The following is a 19,634-nucleotide window of genomic DNA, read 5'->3' as shown; positions in this document are numbered from 1 at the left end:
ATAAGGATTTTGATTACAATGTTTCATTATATGTATATTACCTTCAGGGGTAGAAGGGGTAGAAAATAGAATTGGGATTGGGCCTAAATCAGGGGGAGTTGGAGAATGAGCCTATTTCCAAAAAAAGTGGAGTGTTCCTTTAAGGCAGAATGTAATGTTCCCAAAACACAGACATTGGACATTGGTACAAACTGCTGGTTTCGTCTGGCCAGAGGAGAACTGGTCCCCCGACTGAGCCTGGTTTCTCCCAAGGTTTTTTTCTCCATTTCTGTCACCTGTGGAGTTTTGGTTCCTTGCCGCTGTCGCCTCTCGCTTGCTTAGTTGGGTACACTTTCCAGCGATATCGTATACTATTTGAACTGAACTGATGATGATATCACTGAATTCATTGATGAACTGCCTTTACCTGAAAATTATTTACAATAATATTAATGCGTTACTTACACACTATGGTGCTGTTTAAATACTGTGCAGTTGCTTTTGACACAATCTGTATTGTTAAAAGCGCTATATAAATAAAGGTGACTTGACTTGACATGAAACAAAAAAGTGTTTGTATTGTTTTCAATATCAATAATAATAATCATATTTACAATGCAAAGAGCAATAATCTACAATAAAGATTTTGTCATATTATTGCAGCCCTATGAGCTCCTGTTTTTTTTTTTTTTTTAACATGTATCATTAGATACAATTTGAAATAGTCTATTGTTATTGACACTACAGGGAGTGCAGAATTATTAGGCAAGTTGATATTCTTGTCATATTTTTTTCCCAAGCACATTTGAATAATTCCAAACCACATCAATCTTAATAACTACTATTCATTTTGTATTTAATTATTTATAATTGATATATAATTGTCCATGAAGGCTGGAAGTGAAAAACTCCTTATTTTCAGGTGTGCAGAATTATTAGGCACATTTTCTTTTACAGATAAAATGAGCCAAAAAAGAGATTTACCTCAGACTGAAAAGTCAAAAACTATTAAATGCCCATGAGAAGGATGCAATACTAATGCAATACTGCAATTTGCAAAGTTAAGGCATGACCACCAGACAGAAAAACGCTTGTTGCATCTGCATTGTCAGAAAAAAACAGGTGGAGGAGAAAAGATGCATGTTAATTGCAAAAAAAGTAAGAATTAATGTTAAGAATCAGATATGAAACCATCAGGAGCCATTTAGTCTCCAGCGCCACCGTTTTCCAGAACTGCAACCTACCTTGAGTCTCCAGAAGTGCAATGTGTCAGGTTCTCAGAGACTTTGCTTGGGCAAAAAATCTCTAGAGAGAACAGAGGTTACGTTAGTAACCGAGTACGTTTTTTTCTGGGTTTTATAGACAGATGAGTTGAGAGTGACTCTTGAAGGACCAGCACCACATCCTCTTGTAGCACTCTTTCAGGTTTATCCTCCAGAATCTGGCAGTAAGTTTTGGGACTTCAGTTTTAGTCCATCTCCTATCCTGAAATGTCTGTCTTGCAGAGAGGGACCAAAATAAACTCTTAAAACTTACTGCCAGATTCTGGAAAATATATTTTTGAAAGAGTGCTACAAGAGGATGTGGTGCTGGTCCTTCAAGAGTCACTCTCAACTCATCTGTCTATAAAGCCTAGAAAAAAACCATCTCTATGTATTTGACAATACTTCAGAATGTTATTCTTATTAATTGAGGGTCATTTTTTAGGATTTTTTGCCCAAGCAAAGTCTCTGAGAACCTGACACATTGATTGATGTGGTTTGGAATTATTCAAATGTGCTTGGGAAAAAAATATGACAAGAATATCAACTTGCCTAATAATTCTGCACTCCCTGTAGTTTAAAATATTGATTAATTGGGTAAATTTTAATTATAAAACAATTTAAGTGTAAATCAATTCCAGGGGGCAAATATTGCCCCTTAATGAAAAAGTAAATTTTTGACCCTGGTGAAAACACAGCTCCATAATATAGATAATATCATACATGTCTGTAATCTATATATAGATGTCAAATAATTTTAAGTTTGCATACTGTATTTTCAGTCATTTTAAATGTATGATGTACTGTACAGCTAATACAATACTAGTGTAAAGGTTGCGGAATGAAATATTGCTAAATATATCTAAATATTTTTTTTAAATACTATGTATAAATAAAGTGATAGAAGTGAATAATTTTCGCCATTAAAGGGACCATGTTGTGACCATGCTCATATGTTCACTTGGCATATGTGACCCTGGATCACAAAACCAGTCATAAGGGTAATTTTTTTGTAATTGAGATTTATACATTATCTAAAAGCTGAATAAATAAGCTTTCCATTGATGTATGTTTGTTAGAATAGGACAATATTTGGTCGAGATATGACTATTTTTAAGTTTTTATATATTTATGGTGGAAAATTTACAAAATGTCTTAATGGAACTTGTTTTTTTTCTTAATATCCTAATGATTTTTGGCATAAAAGAAATATGTATAATTTTAACCCATACAATGTATTTTTGGTTTTGTAGTCCAGGGTCACGTGTTGCACAAAAATCTGACTTTTCTCCTGTGTTTGAGTGTGGGTACTGAATATGATTTGTGAAGTTTTGTATTTGTGTACATGTGGGTTATTTTCATGTTTAAAACCTCTAACCTACCACTTTTCATTTACCAACTAGGATTTTAAACACTATGAATTTAAATTCTACAGCACTCAGATATGCTCTTCCTTGTGTCTATGTGTGTGTGTTTAGGAGGCTAACAACCCTGAACAAATGTGCTGCGATGAGCTTAGAGGTTCATTTCCAGTGTAAACAGGTAAACAAGCACATGCCATCCACTTCTAATTCAATTATGTGATCTGATAGGCTGCTGACAACTGCTCTTTCCTTGTCTGTTTTCATTAGTTTTGACTTCCACTCAATGGTAGCTTTTACACTTAACTTTAAACAATCCTTTTAAATCTCATCTGTCCTCTTGTGTTTTGCTATTTTCAGTAGAGTGAATTGTCTTACTCTTAGTCTCTTAGTTAGCTACTTTCCTTCAAAAATACTTTTAAATGGAAAAAGTTTTTCATTATCTAAGTGTACGTGTTTGTATTACCATCAGCAGAGTGAGGACTCAGAAGAGGATGATGCTTGCGCCCTTAGCTCTCGCTGGGCCTTTCAGCGTGAGAGTAAAACTTGGTCTCGTCTCCGCACTCTCTCGCCGACCCCTGTCCCTTCTGGCAACCGTGCCACGACCTTACGACCCTCTGGGAGTAGCGATAGTGTGCTGAGTGACATTAGTCTCCTAGAAGTCACCTCGCTGACCTCCGACCTCAGTGCTAGCAGCTTGAGCTTAGACAGTGCCCGGGAAACAACTTCTCCAGAGGTTGCAGCTTTCAGTGACGTCACAGTGGGTGAGGGTGCATCGTCAGTTTGTGTCTCAACTGGCCAAGATGAGAACGATGACACTGGATCCTCATCTTCCTTGCCGTCCGTAAGAGAGAAGCCAAAGCGTCCTTCTAGATCATTTCTACGGAGAAAAGATTCAATAAAGAAGCGGGATTGCGAGAGAGAGATCCCAAGAAGCATTTCAACGGTAACTCAACACCAGCCACCCTCAAGTCTGCACTGTACGTCTGATGCAAGTTTGCCTGGACAAACCACAACTAAGTGCAGAATTGCCAAAGATGTGGCATGGCGGTCACATACAATATGCCGCAGTAACGTTAGCCAGAAAGCCACTCTGCAAAAGCCTCACAGAGCTTGTCTTTACCTGGAAGACTACCAGTTAACTTGGGAGAAGCCCAAGTTAACCAATCAAAACAACTTTCAGAGGAAAGAGGATCGTGTGGTCCACCTTCCCTTTGACCACAAGCCTGGAACTTTCCCTAAGTCTCTCTCTATCGAAAGTCTCTGTCCGCTTTCTGTTTCTCAAAGTCCTGACCATATTGACTGGGCAGGAGAAGATGGAGACCTGTCCTTGGATGGAAGCATTAGTCGCAGTGGGTCGCAAGACTTTCTCTCAGGTTTTGGGAGAAGGAGAAACTCTCTAAGCTCAATTGGAAGCATTTACGACAATGTTCCAGAGACACCAGGCAGTCCATGTGACATTTTCGATCCTGGAAAAGAGAAAGCCTTCCAGCATCTGGATGACATTCTTCAGCACGTACATGGGCTACAGCACAACATTGATGAATGGTCGCGGTCACTCGGCATTCAACCGCAGGACCAGTCGAACGCAGAGACTGAATCCACAGCGGACACGACATTACCCAGCAGTCTAAACTATGATGAGCAATCCATGTCGGATGTTGGGACGACAGTGAGCGATTATGATAGTCCAGGAAACTCTGTGAATGAAGGGGAAGGAGAAGGAGGAATGCGAGAGAGGAGGGACTCAGGGGTGGGGGCATCACTCACACGACCCAGCAGGTGAGTAAAACTGATGGTTAGAGTTTATAGACAGGAAATTCTGAGCTGTCCACACTTGTGAGTGCAGTTAGCACTTATCCAGACAAGAGGTTTCTAGTGCTGTGAAAGAATGTGATCAAGAGAGAGAATCAATTTGTCTTTTGGTAAACTGTCTGGAGACGGTGACAGCTGTGTGTACCTGGAAAGCTTACTTGCAGCTCATCTGTGTCTGGGATTTACTTTTTTTCCATAATAAAAACATAATTCCACTTCATGCAAACTCAACACTGATGAAGATTAAAGGACCTAGAGTGAAACCCTGGGGTGCACCAAATCTGTTCACTGTTCTGTGTCAGGATTTTTGTCTTAAGTGTTGTTTTCCAATTAAAGTATCTAAACATTTTTAAATGACGAGTTCTTAATTACTTTATAAAGCAAAATTCTGCAAGATAATAAGGTAATATTACTGTATATTCACTGCTGTTCAAAAGTTTGGGATCAGTAAGATTTTATGTTTTTTTTTTTTTTTTTTAAGGAAGTGTCTTATGCTCATCAAAGTTCTATTTATTTGATTAAAATTAGAAAAGTAATATTATGAAATATTATTGCAATTTAAAATATTTTTTTATTTTAATATTCTTTAAGATATAATTTATTTCGGTGATGCAAAGCTGAAATTTCATTAGCCATTACTCCAGTTTGAAGTGTCACACGATCCTTAAGAAATTATTCTAATATGCTAATTTATTATCAATCTCAGAAACAGTTGTACTGCGTAATATTTTTTTGGAACCTTTGATACTTTTTTCAGTATTCTTTGAGGAGTAAAAAGTTAAAAAGAACAGCATTTATTTAAAAATATTTTCTAACATTCTAACCACTTTTTACCAATTTAACACATCCTTTCTGAATAAAAGTTTTAATTTCTTTGAAAGAAAGAAAGAAAGAATAAATGTACTGACCCCAAACTTTGAACAGTAGTCTAAATTGTAACAAAAGATTTCCATTTTAAATAAATGCTGTTCTTTTTAACGTTTTATTCATAAACGAATCCTGAAAAAAGTATCACGGGTTCCAAAAAAATATTAATGAGCACAACTGATGATGATAAATTAGGACATTAAAATGATTTCTGATGGATCATTTGACACTGAAGACTGGAGTAATGATGCTGAAAATTCAGCTTTGCATCACAGGAATAAATTCTCTTTTAAAGTATGTTAAAATAGAAAACCACTATTTTAAATTGCAATAATATTTCACAATATTACAGTTTTTTTCTATATTTTTAGTCAAATAAACGCAGCCTTAAAGAGCAGAAAATGCTTATTTAAAAAACATTAAAACTCTTACTGATCTCAAACTTTTGAACGGCAGTGTATATATTTTTGTAATTACAATTACCCTACTGGCATTTTTTTTTTAACTATAAATCTCAGTTATATGGTTAAAATAGTTGAAAAATTTACATTTTAACACAGGGATCAGCACATTGCAGTTTTATTTCTTAAGAAAATTTACTTTCTTAAAATTAAATGAGAATCAAGTACATTTTTACAGCTCAGGGTATCGTTCACTTGAGGTATTTTGTTATATAAAGTTTATATAAACTTTTTTTCAAGACATTTACATCTGTCCCTGACATCCAAGAGAGTGAATATGCCTGCTTTTATATTTATATCCATCTGTTTATCCTGTTATAGTTGTCATTTTTCTCACTCTTGTTTGTTCCATCCATTTCTCCATCCTCAGGAAGTTGCGCTGGCACAGTTTCCAGAACTCTCATCGTCCGAGCGTGACCTCTGCGTCTTTAGAAATCAACAGGCAGTCAGCTGCCCAGCTCAATCTGCTGCAGAAATTCAGCCTTTTACGACTGACCGCCATTCTGGAGAAACACACCGACACCAGCAAACACGGATGGAACTGGTGAGAAAGCTTATTCTCATTCACACATACTCACACAATTTCTAAATAACCCGCAAGATTGCAGCTCAAGGCATGTTCCCCTTCTAAAAAATGAGTGTGATTGTGTACACACATTGATGTGGTGGACACATTCTCTGACTCATGAGGTCAGTTGTGGCATTAATGCTCTCTTATGTCTGAGGCGGGAAATCTCATTTCTGCCAAAAGTGTTTTTTAATGGCACAATCAGTTGAGTAAAACAGCTCTAACAGATGCGGTTAATGACAGCATCCTTCTGTCTCTCTCTCTATCTGTTCCCCACTGGCTTTTTATTGCTTATGAAAATTACATTCCATATCTACCTCTGCCAACAGGGCTAGAATTACAGTTCTATTTATGTACACACACAAACACACACACACACACACACTCTTCCCTTCTCCAGTAATTTTCTGTTTGGCATTGCAGAAACGTATGTAAATTGGTTTATAATTTTTGCATTTGTCCATTTTAAACTTCAGCTGCAGGAAAGGACTTCTGATGAGAAGCTTATAGGTCTATCAGACACTGTCATGGCTCGCAGATCTGAAAGATGATTCATTTCATTCTGCACTGGTGACTGAGGAGGCATTATCTTTCCTCTTTCGTCCATTCCCACACATCCCACAGTCAAAGGCCGGCATCTTGGTCATAGGCAGCAGACAGATCCAATTTTCACAGGGTTTATACATACTGCAATTCCATACTTGCTCACTCAATACATCCTGCTGCTGTGATTTTTGAGTTTATCTTGCAATGATATGACCTTGCAGTTTTCTTCTGGACATCCATATATTGGATTTTTGTAATATTGTGCTTTTTTAAATCTCATTTACACATGAATATATGAGCAATATCTCACTCGTAGACGTTAAATATAGCTGTATATCTGCACTGCTGTGATTCGGCCATAGGCACGAATATCACAGCGTGCCGATATACAACCATATCTCATGTCTACGAGTGTAATATTGCATTTATACAACAGTTCGATGACACAAGTGTGTAAATACTTAAGAAACAACAATGGAGTGTCTTTAAAAGCCCTCTTTTCTCAGTTTGACAGTTAAACAACTGAACCCAAGCCTCTGTTACTAATTCGAAAGCTTCACTTTAGAACTAGCAACGAAAGAACGTTGAATTGCTTTATTGAGAACTTGTTTTATTACTGTATTAAAAGCTCACTGTATTATGTGGAGTTTTATGAGAGAAAGATGGTCTGAGCGATCGTGATTGCCTGCATCTGATGCAGCATTCATTCTTCATATTCACAATAAAACATTAGTTTAAATGTCCATTGATGAAAGCGTTGTCTTTGTCGAAACATTAATATCCTTAATATCATCTGTTAAGCGTGATTTCTGATGATCTATGCTGCTCAGTGCATTTGTTAGCTGCATGCTGTTGTTGAAACTAAAAATAACTTTTGTTTCTAATGTGTTTATTTTTCAGTATAAAAGTCCTTACTACTGACTCAAAAAACAGTCTCTTATCGCCATCTAACGGCGGAACAATGTAACTAAATTACCATCACGAACAAAAAACCTTTCTCAATACTGAACACTTTTAAATACTACATTATTTTTTTTTAATAAAATATTATTTATTAATTCAGTCAAACGTACAAAGACAGTGCTCTGATATACAGCATTAAATGATAAGATTTTGCCAAAACAATTTGCTCTGGAACAAAAACACTGCCCGTTAGATTTACCAAAAATGAATTATATCTCATGTTTAACCACTAGAGACATCAGAGCCAGCGGTAAATTCCAAAAGATCCAGAGCTCTCATGTCGGAGAACATTGACGCAAATTTTCAAATAGGCGTTGTCTGTATTAACAGACTGCATATTTGAAATCTAAACAAGTACATTCTCACCTGAAAATCTCTTAAAACTACATTCTGTGACACTAAAACGGTAAAATTAATAAAATGATACTGGATTTGGGCGTCCACCATGACAGTGATACGATTCCAAACTTTGAAATGGCTGTTGGAGTTCTGATTTTGCTCTAATATAGCACTCCTATCAGCCAATCAGATTTGAAGACCAGAAAGAACTGTTGTATAAATTTGTATATCAGTATATACTTTTATAATAAATGTTTTTTTTTCTCTCTGTCATTGGTCAGGGTGGTTCCAAAGTTTATGAAGCGTTCCAAAGTTCCAGATTACAAAGATAAACACGTGTTTGGAGTTCCACCAATCGTAAACGTCCAGCGAACCGGTCAGCCTCTGCCTCAGAGCATCCAGCAGGCGATGAGATACTTACGCAGCCAGTGTCTAGAAAAGGTCTGTATGTAAGCAAAAACACGCACACATCCACAGTTTTTTTTTTTTCCTTCTGTTTCTTATCTTTAATCTCCTCTACAGGTGGGAATATTTCGGAAATCGGGGGTTAAGTCTCGAATCCAGGCCCTCAGGCAGCTCAACGAGAATTCCCCCGATCATGTGACCTACCAGGGCCAATCAGCTTACGATGTGGCTGACCTGATTAAACAGTACTTTAGAGATCTGCCTGAACCCGTGCTCACCTCCAAACTTACAGACACTTTTCTACATGTGTACCAGTGTAAGTGACACACACACAGCCTCACACATTTTTTTTAATTTTCGCAAGTTCACATTTTTTATGTGCCAAATGCATCATTGCTTCAATCAGCTCTACAGCTCACTCCCCGGTGTGTGTATGTGTGTAGTCGTTCCAGCAGAGCAGCGCTTACAGGCTGTGCAGGCGGCCGTGATCCTGCTGCCGGATGAGAACAGAGAGGTTCTACAGACGTTGCTCTATTTCCTCAGTGACATTGCATCTGCACAGGAAAACCAGATGACTGCGGAGAGTCTGGCTGTCTGTCTTGCACCCTCCATACTGCACCTGAATGCCTCCAAGAAAGATGGAGCTTCACCAAGGTGTGTGTGGGGCAAGTTTTGCCTTCATTGGGGGACCAGCCAAGGTCCCTACGAGAAAAGTGACTTAAAGAGCAGGTCATATGGGTGAAGAAAACTATATTTTTTTCAGTTTGTAAGGTAACTATCCTTCAGTGTAAACAGTCTGCGAAGTTGTTACTCAAAAAGTTCATTATACATAAAGATATTATCTCTTAAAAGAAAGAGTCGACTCAGAATCGCCTTAATGAGTCCCCTTTTTTTTTTTTCTTTCTGCCTGTTACCGATCTACTTCTCTGGGTCTGACCTGCCCACAAACACTTCCACAAGTTAGTGTGTTTACATCATGTCAAGAAAACACTGTTTTCTGCACTGAGAAAGCAAGTTTGTTTTGCTTTCATTGCAAAAAGATGATGTGAAGAATCAGAATTAAAATTAATTTTTTTCCACAATACCACAGCAATACAACTCAAACCTTTTGTTGTGTGCTCGTCATTTTACCGAGGACTGCTTCTCTAATCTTGGCTTTTATCTTCTTTGGCTTCTAATCTTAATCCATCTTTATTTGGACTAACAAGCATCTCCGAAACACAACCTGTAGGTATGATTGATGCGTTATGTGTATATTTTAAGTGAGTGCTCAAAATATCTATTGTGCTATGTATTATGTGATGTATACCTAGTGCAGCTTTAGGTTTCCAGGTAAACCACAATACTGTTTTACTGAAATAGTTCTAATAATTTACTGTGAACCCACTATTTAATACGAATATTTCAATAAATGTAGACTGTCGTTGTTCTAATTACTTCATTTAATAATAAAAAATGTAACTTAGACATGTTTTGGTTTACAAACTGTGTTGTTTCATCAGTTAGTCATGTTGGCACTCTGCTGATGTATCCACCGTTATTGTTTTGTTGTGTTTACAGTTTAGCAGCTAAACTTTAGCTGTGGGTGCAATTCGCCTGCATAAGTGCTACGCAAAATGTTTTATGTCACTATTTTAAGAATGATTTGGAGCACTATATTAATGTTTTAAGTAAAGGTGCATCTGGGTTGCCAGGTTTTCACAAGAAAACCCATACAATTTTTACTCAAAACTTTCCCAATCGCGTTTTAAGGGGGTTCCCCATTAAAAGCCGCATTCTGTGGTGTAAAATGCATGCTTTATGTCAGGGTTCCCCTGGTAAATTTGCATTCCAGAAGCTATATATGACCTTATTGGGGTTGCTTCAACATGCGGAAATCAAAAGCAACCGCTGACTCTGCAACACAGATGGCAGCGTTTGCTAACTTGCTCGAGTACTTCTCTCAGTGCCAATTATAGCAGGCTTGGCCAGCGGACCAATCAGAGCAGAGTAGGCTTATGGAAGGAAGGGGTTTACAGACATTATGCTCAAAGCTGGTTAGAACAAATCGTTTTGAAATCATTGACAGATGACTCTATGTATAAATGTATAGTCTGAGATGTATAGTCTACAATGTTTTCTGACCTTAGATGCATTTGAACCTGTTGTAGGGGACTACATCACAATATTACGACACATTAAAAAACCATTTGACCTGCTCTTTAACATAAGTCAAAGGAAACTTTTCGAATGCTTTTTGATCTCTTATGGAACACATTTTGCCTGTTTTCTTGTCAGCTTTTCTCTTACTGTTTTTGTTACAGGCTCATGAGCAAGAAAGGAGGACCCAAACCAGACCACAAGGACCTGAGTGAGAACATGGCTGCCACACACTGCCTTAGTCACATGATCACGGAATGCAAGAAGCTATTCCAGGTAACCACTTTTTAATTTCTGATGTTTGAGTTCTGATGTCATGCACATTTAAGTCATCTTGTATGAATTAGCAGTGGCAGGATTGATTTGTCGGAACAGGGTGCAGCTCATTTTTGCACTGATCAGCTTCCTGTCACTGTTTCTTTTTGCAGATCCCACATGAAATGATGCTTCAGTCTAGGAATTCTTATGTGGCTGCTGATGCTCAGCCGCTGCCTCTGCACGGGCTCGGGGTGAATGCCCTGGGCGAGCCTGTGGATTATCGGGCGTACTTAGAAGACAACATCCAGTGTCTTCTCAGAGAGGCATCTGAGCGGAGTAAAGGCTGGCACCATGCCCACGGACCCGACAACACTGAGCTGGCTTATAAAAAGGTAGCGATACATACAGCACTCTCGGAAGTCTCACCCTCATGTCGTTCTAAACCTATAAGACTTTCATTCATCTTTGGAACACAAATTAAGGTATTTTTGATTAAATCTGAGTGCTTTCTGACCCTGCATATTCAACAATGCAACTAAAGCTTTCAAAGCCCAGAAAGGTAGTAAGAACATCGATAAAATAGTCCATGTGACATCAGTGGTTCAACTGTAAGTTTATGAAGCTACGAGAATGATTTTTATGTGCAAAGAAAAAAAAAATTATTTAACAAATTATTCACTTCTGTGTCAGTCTACGACACGCGTTTACGTGAGTACCATGATGCATGCCTGTGGCGCTGCTGACGTGAAAGCCGACTTTGGATGCTCATTTCTAATATTGAGATCCTTTAGAGGAAATCAGTATTCATACCTCTTGGACGATTGCAGGGTTTGCTGTAACAGCATTGATTCACAGTAGACTTAAAAAAAGGTTTTGCAGTAGAGAAATACTCTTTAATTAGACCTTTATAAAAAAAAAGTGATCAAAATAATTATGTATAACAAAAAATCCCAAGGGATTTCAGCTGATTGTAGTATAAATGCACTTCTGCAACCCTTTGGTGAGTCAATATTGTGGCAGTATTTGGACCGTGAAGAAAAAAAGGAGCACTCTCAGCAACTCTGTGAAAGAGGAATGGAAAAACATGAGGCTAGGATGGATACAAGCTCATTTCCAAGTCACTGAATAGCCATCGGAGTGTGGTTAAATCAATTTAGACATTAAGAAATGGAAAAGAGTGTGGCACAGCTGTAAATCTACCTACGGCAGGCTGTCCTCAACACAGGGGCTGTGCATGAAGGTTACAGGTTTCAGTAGCTGGTACTGTGGCTTGGTTTCCACAGTACTTCATCAGTCACAGCTTTAGAGTGGCACTGGCAGAGGAAAAAGTCATATGACATCTCCGCTACAGTTTGCCAGAAGGGATCTGAGAAACAAGCATGAAGAATCTTCTGTGCTTTGATGAAAATGCATGGTTAAAGACACCTGTAAAAAAATATATTTGGTCTTGATTTCTGTTAAAAATTCTTTGAAGGTATTCAGTTTAATTCCCTCAGCCGCCATGCATGCCAGCCTCTCTTTTTCTCCCAAACAACGTATTAAGGTCTTAATTGCTTTTGATGTGAATGTTGTTTGTGAGGTTCGGCTATTTTTATTTTGACAAGCGTGCAAAACTATACACTACAAGACAGTAATGGTTCAGAATTCACTTAATAGGTTTTGGCTTTTCTAATGGACATTCAGAGTTTACCTCAGATGTCTGAGTTCTTAATAAAACACATCCATCACACATTTGTATAGGTGGTGTTGTTAATAAGCTTTCTTAAGTTTTCACTGTGAATGTTATTTACAGTTTACTTATATGGTTTTAGGGCAGATTATAGTAACACTTTTGAAGAATAAAACTTTGCAGAACAGCAAAAGCTAATAAAATTTTTATATTATTATATTACATAATGGTTTTCAAACCCTGCTGTTTTTTACCATCTTGCTGATACCAAACCATTCTGATAATTCCAGTGTTTATGAGCTCTAGGGAAAGATTCCCAGTCCTACCCACTGATTCATGACAAATTGTGTCAGAAAAAACAAGAAAAGATGTTTATTTGTGTAATTACCTGATTCATCAAATTTCAGTGGAGACACAAATAAGGCCGCAGGGGATAGCCTACTGTTTTTGGAAACACATAGACTTGTGTTTAACAAAAATAACCTATTTTATATCCACCTAGTTTTTTGTAAAGTATGTGGCTTTTAAAAGGCAATGAACTCCAAATGGACTGAATTTTGAGTCGGATTGAGTCAGAAAGCAGAGTGCATTTGTTTTGTCCCTGTTTGTCAGACAGTTGGCCAGTTACTATCTGTCAAGTGAGTCTGAAGTGTACCTGAAGTGTAGTAGACAGATGTACTCTACTTGTCTCTTGTCACTTACACTCAGGGGAATGAGATTTTAATGCATGTGGCAGTCTGCTCTGTCTCCCCTTAGATTTAACCTGAAAATATCAGACGCCCAGGAACTGTTGGCACAAACCAGGGCTTAGACCATCTTCCATCAGATCACCTGCTGAAATGGTCTCTCTTAGATTCAATCTGAAGATCATTAAATGGATCTCATTGTGGTGGTCCACTGTGAGACATGCAGATATGCTCGTCTGATCAGCTCATCATTTTCCACTATTTCCAAAAGTTTCAAAGCCATCTGCATTATCATGTGTAACACTTTTATGATTCTATTTTTGGCATTACACTTACCATTTCATGCTTGTTTGTTTGCAGGTAGGAGACGGGCACCCGATGCGTCTATGGCGCGTTACGGTAGAGATGGAGGCCCCGCCGGCTGTGGTGCTGCAGCGTGTTCTGCGAGAGCGCCACCTGTGGGATGAAGACCTTCTGCACAGTCGAGTCATTGAGACTTTGGAAAACAACACAGAGGTTTTCCATTACATCACAGACAGCATGGCTCCACATCCTCGTAGAAACTTCATAGTGCTCAGGTATGTTGCTGGGAGAAACTAGTATGATCAGTTTTTTTTTTGTTTTTTTTTGCCACATCAATAACTAACAAAATGAGAACCCTAGCTGAAAAACCTCGAATGGACAGGTTTTTGAATTCAAATTATTGCCTCGTTTGGTCGCACTTTGGTTCACACTGTATAAATAAATGTTGATTGATTTAGAACATTAATAGGATCACATAAGAATCTGCTTGAAAAAGGTCACAACTTTTTCCTCAGAACTGTGAGATCCCAACTCGCAATTCTGACTTTTTTTTTCTCAAAATTGTGATATAAACTCCCAATTGTTATAAAGTTCCGAACTGCATGATATAAACTTGCAATTGAGAGTTATAAATTCTAAATTGTGAGATAAATTCACATTCATAAATTCACAAATTGACTTTTTTCTCAAAATTGCAAAATATCAACTGGCAATTATGTTATTAAAGTCAGATTAGCGAGACAGACTCGCAATTTTGAGAAACAAAGTTGCAATTCTAAAAAATAATGTCAGAATTGCGAGATATAAACTCACAATTCTGACTTTTTTCCTCAGAATTGTGACTTTATAACTCACAATTCCAAGTTTCTATATCACAATTCTGAGAAAAAAAGTCAAAATTGTGAGAAAAAAGAATTTTGAGAAACAAACTCACATTTGCGAGTAAAAAACGTAGTTTACATCTCGCAATTTTTGACTCACAATTCTGAGAAAAAAAGTCAAAAATATGAGTTTGTGTCATGCAATTCTGAGAAAAAGTAAAAATTGTGAGAAGTCACAATAAAACAAACCCCCTTTTTTTGTGGTGGAAACGGGCTTCTATATGTATGTGTTTACTATATATGTATGTTTATAAAATATATATTTAAGGCTCCTCATTACCCAGCAATATTCAAATGCTATCTAGTGTTTGTTTAGAGGCTATTTTAGGTATTTCTACTGTAATTATGGAAAAGTGGTTTGTATTAAAACTGAAAACAGAAACTTAGAGTACTGATATGAATAAATGAACCACAAATTAATTTTGTGATTTCAGAACTGTATGCCCTTCAATTAAAGTTAATGAAGGGGACATTATTATTTCGTTTTACTATATTAATATATGTGTAACATAATATTTGATTCAAGGCTCGATTGTATTAGTAATAATTTAAACATTAACATCAAATTAAGTTATTTGTCATCATGAGACCCACTTGAAAGTTTGCAGAGGCTGCCTATAGCGGTTTGCCAATTCTTCAACAGTTCCACTGCATGAAAAGGGGGTTCTGGGCCATATCCCAGGGGGGTGCGGATTTGTACTGCGCCACTGTGCGAAAGTAAGACCTGGCATGCAAGGGAGCGATTGAATCAGCAGTTTGAGTTTCAATATCTCTCCAGCAAGGACTGAACAGATTGCCAGCAGTTATGAAAGCTGTCGGTAAACTAGAATCGCTCATGAGACATGCAGTTTGCTTTCTGACTAGTTATAGTCAGGTAAACAACACACAGCAGTGCTGTGTCAAAATGTGTTTCTCAACTCTGTGGAAACATGCAGCTCCAGTTCTCCTGGCCGAGAATGGGGTCTGGCTCCAGAGCGTGAACTATCCAGGTGGAAAATGAGGTACTAGTGGGCCCTAACCTGATCTAAATGTAACATTTTGTGTTGCAGACGTTGGTGTAGTGATCTTCCAAAAGGGGTGTGTGTTCTTGTGTCCTCCTCTGTGGATCATGATAACGTCCAGCTGGAGGCAGGATTACGAGCCGTGCTTTTGACATCACGCACCTTTATTGAGCCATGTGGAATGGGACGGTCCCGCCTCATACATTACTGCAGAGCTGATCTACGGTAAGACACACAGGCTGCTACATCACTCAAGAACATTGAACAAAAATAGCAGGCTTATGTTAAGGTCTGTTGTTAATTTTAACCTTTTGTGTTTATATCCCACAGGGGGCGCTCTCCCGATTGGTATAACAAAGTGTTCGGTCATCTGTGTGCAATGGAGATCGCAAGAATACGCAGTTCTTTCCCTGTTCTGTCAGCACGAGGACCTGAGACCAAACTCTGAACCCACTTCAGGGTTAAATCTAAGACTATTTTGTATGAGAAAGAATGAAAATTATGCCATGAAGTCAGAAGGTGGAAAAGTAGGAATGGTAGAGAATGTTGCAAACTGGCTTATTAATGAGTTCGGTAATGAATGAATAAATGAGTGAATGAATGAATTAAAGAAGATGACAGTACTGTGTAGAATAGTAGTTGGACTATGCAAAAAAACAAACCCGTTGTGGTTTTAAAAGCCATGGATGATTAATGTGAAAAAGCTTGAGCTCACAATCATACTGTTGATGTTGCGTCTAATCTTGTATGTGTGTTTTGTTTGTGAGAGTGTTTATATCTGTTTGTGTTGAGCAGTGTGTCTCGATAGACATCTGTTACGCCTTAAATTCTTTGTCTAATAATCCGGTGTGGTCTGTCAGACAACTCTTTCATTCTCAGGGTAAATATAAACAGGTTTGCGCTTTTACTTGCACAGGAATTTTGCCATGTGGCACTGATAAACACCAGCTGGCAAAAAGAAACAGACAATCACCAAACATCATAGGATTCGGGTTCTGTTGTCATGAGCTCCCTGTGTTCTTCGCATTCTGTACATCATCAGACAGACTCATATAGAGACTCTGTGGTGCTGTTGAGCAAATATGACACCCTCTCCACTGATAACAGTGTATGATAATCTAATATATGCAGGCCAAATTGAATCAGTCTGACAATTTTCTACATCAGTTGTATTTGTGACCTCAATCCCTTTCTTCTTTTTCTACTACCCCCCCTCCCTCTTTTTATTTATTTGCGTCAGCCATTTGCATGTGGCAAACTTCATTTGTGAAGTTTTAATAACTTAAGGTCTGCATGGAATCCATGGCAATGATATTCAAGAGACTTTAATACAGCTTTTTACTTGTCTTCTCTAAAGCTAAAGATAATTTTTGCGATACAATTCGATGATTCTTTTTCTTATTACAGTTCTTAATTGTCCTTAAGTGCCTTTGAGCAACTAAAGAGAAACTTGTTTGTCTTTTGTCTTATATTTGTCATTAAATCTGTTCTGTTTCACCAGGGCATTATGTAATATCAGTATTTTATTTATTTTAAAGTATAACTGCATGTATGTTGTTTTAAGCATTCTGCCTCATAGTGAAATGGTTCAAGTGCCACAATGTGGTTATATGTGCTTTTTGTAATGTACAGAAGTGTGGTCCATTTACTCATAGTCTTTTTTTAAATGATAATTCAGTGTTAAACACAGGTGTTGTTTTCTAATGTTGATTTGATTCTTTTATTGTCAGTCATACTCTGTGTATCGTGCCAATTTAGCTTCCGGTGCAATTAGAATAAAGGAGCTTTTCCAAACAAAGTTTCAGTGTTTCTGTTTTCCTTTTATACAGACCAAGGTGTTAAGCCTGCAAACAGAATTTAATTCAGCTAACAGGTGTCTTACGGTGTGCAGTAATCCATTTAGACGACATCAGTGTCCTGCTGGCACAAGGTGTTGTAGGACATCTAAGGACAAAGGTTTGGTTGGCAAACATGTCTGTAAATGTATTTTAGTGCAGGTGATGGAGAACTCCCATTTATACAAGCTGCTGTTCTACAGTATTCATTGCAAATTTGTTTGATTGATACAGAGTAATTACTGCATCTGAGTCACAGTCTGTGGGCTGACAGTCTGCTCTCTTGCAGTGAAAACTCCTTGTGAGCTGTCATTTCTCTGGGGAGATTAAGTGCTCCTTATTTTTGCCTCGTTAATTATTAAAGTGTCTAAAATTGGCCAATTATGCTGTGTTGATGGCCTAACAGGCAACAGTTCCCGAGCACCTCTTAATGTTACATGAGAGTGAATTTTTTTTTGGAATGGTCAAAAAATATAAAACACAATGGGTTGGGTTTTTAAAGGAAATTTAGTTTGTCAAATAGAGACATTTCAGGCTCTGTCAACTGCAGACAGTTTTAGAGACCATTTTATCATTACAAGTGCTGTAAGTTTTTTTTTTTTTTCAAATAGAATTTTGTGCAGAAAATTATATTTCCCTGGAAGTTATCACTGAAATAATTGTCACGTCCACCTCTTTTTCTGTAAACAAGAAAAAGTAAAGCCGTCTGTCAGATTCTTTGTTTAGCCAATCAGAATGTATTTGTAACGTTCTATGGTGCGTTTGCAGCATGCAGTCCATATATGGGCCGTCGGAAGCTTTTAGGCTATGTTTACAACAAGGGGCAACCTTCCGGTCTCCCTCGTGAAACCAACACGGAAGTGACTGAAACTGCAATTCATCGACTGGCCGCTTGAGGCTGGCTGCAAAAGGGAGTCAATCCCATTGACACTCCATGTTAAAATGTCCAACTTTACAGCAGAAAAAAGTATGTTTACAGCCTGGTTCAAAAAATGGTTTTGGTCTATATAGCTGGTTTTGCCCTTCATGTCAACTGTGAGGGGGGTGAATTTATTTTATAACTCATCGGTTTAAGTTATATTAAGCCTTAAAGTTCAGCATAATTAAGGGCGTGGCCACTTGAGTGACAGGGGGGTTGCCGCTGCTGTCACCACTGGCGCTAGGCGACCGTGGTTTCAGCAACCAGCTCCACCCACATCCCGCCTTTTTGCCCATTTTTGATTATCCGGGAGTGACACGCGATGACGCGATTCCAAGATGGCGACGGCCGAATCCCGCCCACTATGAGCTGCAAATTAGCGCTTCAGAATCCTACGGGTGACGTCACGGATACTACGTCCATATTTTTTACAGTCTATGGTTTACAATAATACGGATACATTTGAAAACAGAGTTTTCATTTTAAAACGCTCTCTGTCCACACTAGCGTTTCCAAGCTTTTTCCAAAAGTTTCTCATCCGCACTGAAACGTAGGAAAACATCAAATTCGCCTTACTGCGCATGCGTAAAGCCTCCAAAATTATACAGACGTAATAAGTTTGAACACAGTTCTTCTGGCTGGATAATTTACGGAAATATCTCATCATCCACTGACACGTCTATATCACGCTCATTCATATTTTATCTGAAAAGCAGTTGTCATCATGTTTTGCAGGACAGCAACTGTGAGTAAATTTTCTGTCATCATTTTAGGACTGTAATTTGAAGAGTGTACAAGGTAAATCTCTTTAGCACAGACACAACTACTGGTGTAAACATAGACATCTATTGGTACAAAATGCGTCACATGACTATAAATATGCGTCATCGTTTTCAAAAGCTCCGTTTTCACAGTCCGCACTACAACGTGAAAACAGCGTTTTCAAATTGATCCACTTTGGCCGGAGTTTTTAGAAATAATCGTTTTCGGTGATAAAAACAGGGTTTTCGTGTAAATGAGAGGCCAAACCGCAGGGAAATATCTGCGTCTTCCCTTCGTGTAAACGGGGCCTTAGTAAACTTACAGCGTTTTTCTGTGAGCTGTGGTGCGAAATGACTCACTATTTGAACTGTCACGACATACATAGCTAAACGTCGTAAAATAGTAGTCGACATGACCAACGTAGACCAAGAAGTATGTTCCATCGCTAGAAGGAGCTGGGAGTTTCAACGTGATTGAAACATTATTTTTCGTCTGCTTAACAGGTAGGCCTAAATACATACAGATGCTACGTCAAAGTAACGGGGTAAGAAGTTTAGCGTGTTCACACTCAGTGGAAGCTGTAGAAAGGCTGACATTGCTTATAAAGAGCACCTT

At 38.1% G+C, this 19,634-nt stretch overlaps 1 protein-coding gene across 3 annotated transcripts in view; it reads left to right on the top strand.

Annotated features, from left to right (window-relative positions):
- The window catches only part of stard8 (StAR related lipid transfer domain containing 8), an 81,401-nt gene extending 64,100 nt beyond the window's left edge, over positions 1 to 17,301 (top strand). For all 3 annotated transcript variants that reach the window (XM_073839674.1, XM_073839673.1, XM_073839675.1), the window contains 11 exons: positions 2,720 to 2,783; positions 3,075 to 4,384; positions 6,116 to 6,289; positions 8,443 to 8,602; positions 8,684 to 8,882; positions 9,010 to 9,220; positions 10,870 to 10,981; positions 11,134 to 11,355; positions 13,679 to 13,896; positions 15,552 to 15,728; positions 15,834 to 17,301. In XM_073839674.1, the coding sequence (XP_073695775.1) occupies positions 2,720 to 2,783; positions 3,075 to 4,384; positions 6,116 to 6,289; positions 8,443 to 8,602; positions 8,684 to 8,882; positions 9,010 to 9,220; positions 10,870 to 10,981; positions 11,134 to 11,355; positions 13,679 to 13,896; positions 15,552 to 15,728; positions 15,834 to 15,951 (2,965 nt within the window). In that variant the 3' untranslated portion in view covers positions 15,952 to 17,301. The remainder of the gene's footprint in view (positions 1 to 2,719; positions 2,784 to 3,074; positions 4,385 to 6,115; positions 6,290 to 8,442; positions 8,603 to 8,683; positions 8,883 to 9,009; positions 9,221 to 10,869; positions 10,982 to 11,133; positions 11,356 to 13,678; positions 13,897 to 15,551; positions 15,729 to 15,833) is intronic.
- Positions 17,302 to 19,634: the final 2,333 nt, after the last annotated feature.

This window comes from Garra rufa, chromosome 5, assembly GCF_049309525.1.
Source record: "Garra rufa chromosome 5, GarRuf1.0, whole genome shotgun sequence".
Lineage (NCBI taxonomy): Eukaryota > Metazoa > Chordata > Actinopteri > Cypriniformes > Cyprinidae > Garra > Garra rufa.
This window is presented reverse-complemented; position numbering and strand designations above follow the sequence as displayed.